The sequence below is a fragment of the Crocuta crocuta genome, unplaced genomic scaffold (assembly GCF_008692635.1).
Source record: "Crocuta crocuta isolate KB4526 unplaced genomic scaffold, BGI_CrCroc_1.0 scaffold179, whole genome shotgun sequence".
In the NCBI taxonomy this organism is placed as follows: domain Eukaryota; kingdom Metazoa; phylum Chordata; class Mammalia; order Carnivora; family Hyaenidae; genus Crocuta; species Crocuta crocuta.
Genome location: NW_027551568.1, coordinates 3127294 through 3134139, shown reverse-complemented (window position 1 = coordinate 3134139; position 6846 = coordinate 3127294). Strand labels below are relative to the sequence as shown.

The window sequence follows — 6846 nt, the reverse complement described above, 5'->3', positions numbered from 1 at the left end:
AGGCTCCGGGCAGGGGCGGTGAGTACAGTGCGCCGTCCGCCAGCCGCCCACGACGCAGCCGTGGAGGGAGGGACGGGGACGGGGCCCAGCCAGTGATTTTTCAGGGCTGCGTGTCCGTGATAACACAAACTGGCATGGTGACGGGGGAGGGCCTGGGAAAGTTCTAGAATGGCTGTGCCCTGGTGCACGGCTCTGTCACAAACCTCTGCGTCCCCGCAGTCCTCTCAGGACAGACAGCCCTGGGGCGGCTCAGGATGGGACAGCCTCGTCCCCGAGGAGGCAGCGACGGCCCTGGGAGGGGACCAGGGGCCAGCCAGGACCGGGCTGGGAAGATGAACCCCGAGACGTGGGCACACGAGGGGGCCAGCTGTCATCCTCATTGTCACTGGCCAATGCTTGACTTGGGCCTCAGTTTCCCCACTTGGAAACCCGAGGTGATCTCCAGGACCCCCCTCCCTACCTCCTTGTGCCTGGGGGTGAGGGAAGGAGGGGGGCAGACCCCCCCGAGGCAGGGACAGCCTGTACCTCCTGCCCTCCCCACACTCCCCTGCCCTCGCATCTCCTCCCTCCCCCTGGTTGCTGGGGCTCGGCCCAGGGAACGCTGGGTGCACTGGGAGAATGGGAACGGAGCTTCACAAGGCACATCCTGTGGATGTACACACCTTCCGGGTGTGTGGGACGTGGAAGGGCCAGGGTGGCCCCCCTGGGTGCTGACGCCCACCTGGCCAGCAGAAGCCCGGGCTGTCGCTCGGTTCCGGAGCCCGACCTGCGCTCTGGCCCCCGTGTGAGCCCCCTCCGCCAACCCTGCCCTTCGGGGTGCCTCCGGAACCCTGGCTGGGCTGCCGGCCGCGCCCCACCCACCTCACAGGGCCGAGAGGGGGTTCGGTTCACCCTCGGTCAGCGACTGGGACAGACGGACCGGGACACAGCCCTGTCTGCCCCAGACTCTGGGGTCCCCCCGGGCTGTCGCCTCCCCTCTGGGGTCAGCAGAACGGTGGCCCCAAAGAAGTCCCCATCCTACTCCCCAGGACGTCTGGCAGAAGTGGTTGGGGGTGGGGCAAGCTGAGGAGCCTGAGATGGGGGAAAGCTCAGGGCCAGAATCAGAGACACCGAGGCTGCCTGGCTCTGAAGTCGGAGGAAAATCACAGAACAAGGTGGGGGCGGACAAGCTGGAGACAGACCCCCACCCCACCCCCACCCCCCGGAGCCCCCAGGAGGAACCGGCTCTGCAGATGCTGGGATTTCAGCCACTGAGAGCTTTCCAGACTCCAGCACAGCAAGATGACACACTCGTGCTGTTTTCAGAAGCCGCTAAGCCCCGGGGGCGGGGGGGCAGGTGTTAGAGCGCAGGGAGACCCTCACCCCACCCGTCCTTGTCCCCTCGGGCTTGTGTGACCGGGAGGAAGAGAACTCGGGAGGCCGGGGGTTGGTAGGCGTGCGGACACCCCTCTTTCCTTCCAGGAGACTTGGGGGGTTTGTGCCTGAACAGCTGCGAGTTGCCCGTTCTGACCCCGATCCCCCAAATGTGCTGTGTTACAGATGCTTCTCCCGCCGCTGGTGGCCCTGGGCCGGCTGCTGGGACCCCTCCAGGCCACATGGGAGCCTGCCCCACAGGTAGACGTCCTCGAAGCCACGTGGCGCCGCGGGGCTCGGTCTGGGCCGGATGGGAACGTGGGGTCCCCGGGCGTCCCCCCTTGCGCCCAGCCTCCCTCTCCCATGGCCCGTGGGTTTGGGAATGTCTAACCCAGGGATTTTGAAAGTGTGGTGCCCCGACTTCCTGCCTGGGGGTCCCTGGCGGGTGAGGAGACTGCTTCCGTGCGGATGGCCAGGTCCTGTGCCCGGGTTCTGATCCAGCCCGGCGGGGTCGGGCCCAGGACTCTGCATTTCCGCTTGGGGCCTGGAGTTTGTCTGCATTTGGGAAGGGCTTCTTCGGGGTCTGTGTTTGGAGGGGACATGGCCCGGGAGGCTGGGCCACATGCAGGGGAAGTGCCACTCGGGGGAGGGGTCGCAGGTGGGACACAGCTGTGTTAGGGACGCAGAGGGAGGAGCGGCGGCCAGGGACCGACGTCTGGGGAGGGGGCTCCGAGGGTCAGCGGACCTTCTGCAGGGTGCAGGGAGGGGGGCCGCCCCAGGTGGTGGAGGGAGAGGGGGCAGTGAAAACCCCCTGCCCCCCAGCTGCGGTGGCGCAGGAAGCCTGTCCCTTCTGCGCGGCCAGCACTGCCTGTGGTCACTCGGGGCGCCCAGGCGTGGGGGCCAAGCGGCAGATTGGTTTTGGGTCCGGAACAGCAGCCACAGGTGTGCGGTCCGATACAGCGACGCAGTTTATGTTTACATTTAACCTTAATAAAACTTAGAATCTAGTTCCCACGGAGGCACTGGCCACATTTCAGGAGTACCATGGCCCCCCGTGGCTGGTGGCAGCCCTTCAGGACATTGGATGACAAATGCCTGGGGGTGGGGGCGGCTGAGAGCTGGGGCGTGCAGCAAGCCAGAGCTCAGTGTCAGGGGATCCTCTGGTCTCCATGGACCAGAGGACAGTCCACAGGGAGGGCGGGGCCCGGACAGTGGCCCAGGGGCATGACCCGGGGCCCTGGGGAGGAGTGCCGAGGGGGGTTGGGCCTGGTTTTGCAGTTCGCTGGTGGCCCCAGGCACTGTGTGGTGCAGGGAGGTGTCCCTGTGCAGGATGGGGGCTGGGGCCCTTTTGGAAACGGGAAAGAGGCAGAAGAGTCAGTTTGGGGGACAGGACGGTGAGTTCTGGGGTGCCTGTGGGTGCCTGCTGGAGCGCGAAGGCCCCTGTCTGGGGCTCGGCGGTGGGAGAGCTCGGGGCTGGAGGCCACGCTGAGTCCTCTGACTTTGCTGAGTGCTCGCCGGCCGCTGTCCCTCCCAGACCTGACCTTGCAGCTGCTGGCCGTGCGGAGGAAGACGGGGCTGCCGGACCCCGGCCTGCAGCAGATGGTGCGGGCGCGGCTCCGCCTGCTGGAAAATGACAGCCGCGAAGTGGCCAGCGTGCTGGGGGTGAGTCTGGCTTCTCTGGGTGGAAATGAGCCTGTGTGAGCAAAGGTGCGGGGGCTCCAGGCTTGAGAGCAGGGACAGGGGCTGGGGTGGCCCCGGGAGGAGGAGGAGGTCCCTGCGGCATGTGGGCATCAGCACAGCGGCAGACCCCAGATAAGCAGAGTGGCCTCCGTTTTCCATCTGTCAGTGGAGCGCCGGGTAGCCAGCCTGCTGTCCCTGGTGCGGGGAGTCACAGAGAGCGGGGCGGGGGGCGGTGCGGGGAGCGCAGAGCACGGAGCCCGCAGGGGCTCAGGGAAAGAGCCGAACTTGGCACTGGGGAGCCACGCCTGCTGGAGGCCCCGGCCTCTGGCTGTGAAGGGATCGGCTCTGTGCTTCCACAGAGCAGGTGTCTGGGTCACCTCTGCACAATGTTTCTGTTGTGTGGCCCTGTCCCCCCCGGTGGTCGGATGCCTGACGGCCCCCGGCTCTGTCTTCCCCATAAGGAGTTATCGGCCAGGCTGCTATCTATCCACAGTGACCAGGCTCGGATTGTGGTGACGTTTAAGACTTTCGAAGAGATCTGGAAGTTCTCCACCTACCACGCTCTTGGTAAGGAGGTGACCCTCCCGGAGCTGGTTACGGGGACCCCCGCCTCGAGGACACGTGTCCCACACCTAGCACGTGATGTCACACACCTAACTTCAGGTCAGGGTCGGTCACAATGGCCTGGGCAGGAGGCCTCGCTCACCTGCTCTTGGGGAGGAATGGGGGACGGGAGGGGCGCGGAGGCACGCCCGTCTGGGCCGACATCTGGGCCGCGCTCCCAGTCCTTTCCGGCGCTGCGCCCTCCTGCGGGTGGCTTTGCGGCCACACCTCCAGGGACGCTGAGCTCACACCAGCTGAGCACAGATCCGGTTATTTCCAGCTCAACCAAAGAGCTTTCTTCCTAAAGCGCCCCCAGGCTGTTGGGAGGCATCTGCGGGGGGCTGGCGCGACCTCTTGGGGCCTTGCTCCAGCACCTGGGTCTGAGGATGGACAGAAGGGACAATAGAGCAGCAGCGTCTCGCCCCCCGAGCGCGGGGCCTCTACCAACCCCCCGCACCCTCGATCTCGGATGCTCCTGACCCGTCTCAGAGACCGGGAGGCTGAGGGTCAGACACGTGCACTGTGTCGCCCATGGTCGCGGCCGGTGCCCTCACAGCCCAGATGGTTAGACCTGGGGCTGCCGGGTTGGAGCGGAACCGTGGGTCCCCAGGGCAGGGCGGGGCAGGGCGGGGCTGCCCCACCCCCACCAGCCGGGGCGTGAAGGCTTCGAGTCTCCCTCTGGGGGCCAGCCGGTCACCAGGCCTGTCTGGCCCCCCCCAGGCTTCACTCACCACTGCCTGGAAAACCTGCTTGTGGACCAGGCCTTCTGGCTGCTTGCGCCCAGCGAAGACGAGGAGACGGCCATCCGAGTGCACGTGGACCAGGAGGCCTTGGCGCAGACGCACCAGAGCCTCCTCGCCCAGGAGGGTGAGCCGCGTGGTGACGGCGACCTTGGCCGGCTCCCCTCCTGCTGGGGCCGTGGGGGCCGCGGGAGGGTCCTGGAGGCTCGGCGTGCTCGCAGGGGCTGACGGGGGCCTCGTGCAGGGAGGGGTACGGGGGGGACCCCAGCCACGAAGTGCCCAGGCCCTGTCGTTTGCTGGAAAGACCTGGTCAGGCCCCCAGGAAATAACAGAAGAAGGGTTCCTGCCTGCGCACCACCGTCCCGGGGCCCTGACCCGGGCTCCTGCTTNTCTGAGGCTGAGTGAGGCTCCCCGGGCAGGTGTGAGCAGAGCTGGGACCCCAGGCCAGGGCCGGCCTTGCCGTCTGGGGGCGGGGGACCCCGCGTGTGGCCTGGCGGGGACGGGTGAGTCGGCCGCCTGTGCCCGGCCACACTGAAGGTCACTCTCTTTCTCTTCAAAGGCCCTTTCTTTGTCCTGTGTCCTGACCACCGCGTGAGGGTGACCACCGGCCCCCGGGGTGCAGGCCCGAAGCCCCTGAGGCGAGCCCCGGGAGCCCCCCAGGGAGAGGCCGCCCTGGACTCCGCCGCGCCCAGCCCCGGCACGTGCTCCGAGGACGCGGCGGCCACTCCGGAACCTTTGATTCCGTTTCATCAGTAGGTACCGACCTTCATTTCTCCGCCTGTCGCCAGTCTTGCGGCTCATCAGCCCCCCGTCCCCACGCCCAGGCGCTGGTCCGTCCGCGGGCCAGAGGGGCCGCACAGGCTCCAGCACACCTGGTCCTGACCCTGATCTGCTGCTCCCGGCGTGTGGCCGTGGCAGACGAGCCCGGCTCGGGATCGCACGAGGACTCCCCTGGCAGGGCTGGCCTGCGATGGCTCGAGAGTGTGCTGCGCGGGCTCTTGCTTCCTGTTCTGATTTGTTCTGAAAAGCTGTCGGGGGAGCGAGCGCATAACGCGCCCCCGCAGTGAGGAGGCACGTGGGAAACTGTACAGATGAAAACTGAGACAGAGAAAGCCTGGGGAGCACACAAGTCCCTGCTCGGGAGCTGAACGTGGGGCATTGATTGGCTTGGAGCCTCCTGGCGGCCAGAGCAAAGAGAGAAACTCGATGACCTGATGTTTAGAAATAGCTGACATAGCTGGCAATGGCTTGGCTTCGGTCCTGGGCTAATGGAGGGATGTGTCTCAGGATGCCAGCCTCAGGGGCACCTGAGCTGGGTGGCACGGGACTCCCGGGGCAGGCGTGTGTGTGCATGCATGTGTGCGTGTGCGCGTGTGTGTGTGTGTGTAGTTGGTGGCAGGTGGTGCAGTTTGCTGGGGTCCCTGGGTGCTGCTGACTTCTCCAGTCTACACAGTCCACTTGCCTCACCTCTGAGACCCTCTCCTGTCCCCTCCAGGTGGGCTCTTAGGGTCCCCTGGGACCCCATTGATGACTCCATGTGTGGCCCCGTGACATCAGATGTTCCACTGATGGGTAAGTGCTTTCGCTGGCCTTGCTCCCCTGGGAAAGGGGTGGGCATTCTGGAAGCTTCTGTGCTCACACTGAATCCTCCCCAAGCCAAAAGGGGAGGCAAGAATCCGCTCCAGTTCACGTTGTGACAACTTAGGCTCAGAGAGGCCCCCAGCTGGTCCGGATTTCGGTTCACACAGTGCGGCGGGGCCGAGCTGGGTCCCTGTCACCGCCTCCAGGGAGCCGCGAGGGTCCCGTTCACAGAGCACCTCGGAGCACCGCTGGGCGGGCGGGCCAGGCTCCGGCCGAGTTTGCCGTGTGAGCTCACGGAGGATCTGGAGGCTACGGTCTCGTTCCCTTGAGGAGCCAGCGTGGGCCTCTGACTTGGGCTCCCGGCCCGGTGCTCTCTGCCCTTCCCCGAGCTGGCTGGCGCTGGGGTGGCCCTGTGGCCCGCGAGGTGGCTGTGAGGCCCCGCGGGAGAGGGGTGTATGTTTACAGCTGCCTCTGCCTGGGCGGCCCTGGCGGTGGACGGCCCTGGGCCTCAGTTTCCCATCCTCATTGGGTGGATAAAGGCCCCCCTCTTGGGTCCCCCAGACGTCCAGCCCCTTGGGTGCAGGGGCCACCCTTCGGGGCCACCCCGACCACCTGGTCCTGGATCAGAGCCCCCCAGGCTGCGCCCCCAGCACTGACCTTGCGGCCTTCTTTCCGCAGCCGTGGGCCTGGCCTCAGCAGTGGCAGACTACCAGGGCTCCGGGCCTGAAGAGATGACCCTCCGAGGCGGCGATGCCATCGAGATCCTGGGCGCCTGGGTGCCCGGCCTGCCCTGGTGCCTGGGCAGGCACGCGGCCTCGGGCCAGGTCGGGTTTGTGCGGACGAGTGTCATCAGTGTGCAGGGCCAAGTGTCCGAGTGAGTGGCTGAGGC

General features: G+C 66.7%; 1 protein-coding gene across 1 annotated transcript in view; it reads left to right on the top strand.

Annotated features, from left to right (window-relative positions):
• SH3TC1 (SH3 domain and tetratricopeptide repeats 1) overlaps positions 1-6846 on the top strand; it is a 24281-nt gene that overhangs the window by 1938 nt on the left and 15497 nt on the right. Inside the window, exons 3-10 of the mRNA XM_077750375.1 lie at positions 3-18; positions 1540-1614; positions 2888-3015; positions 3495-3600; positions 4357-4503; positions 4936-5128; positions 5872-5948; positions 6636-6831. Of these exons, the coding sequence (XP_077606501.1) occupies positions 3-18; positions 1540-1614; positions 2888-3015; positions 3495-3600; positions 4357-4503; positions 4936-5128; positions 5872-5948; positions 6636-6831 (938 nt within the window). The remainder of the gene's footprint in view (positions 1-2; positions 19-1539; positions 1615-2887; positions 3016-3494; positions 3601-4356; positions 4504-4935; positions 5129-5871; positions 5949-6635; positions 6832-6846) is intronic.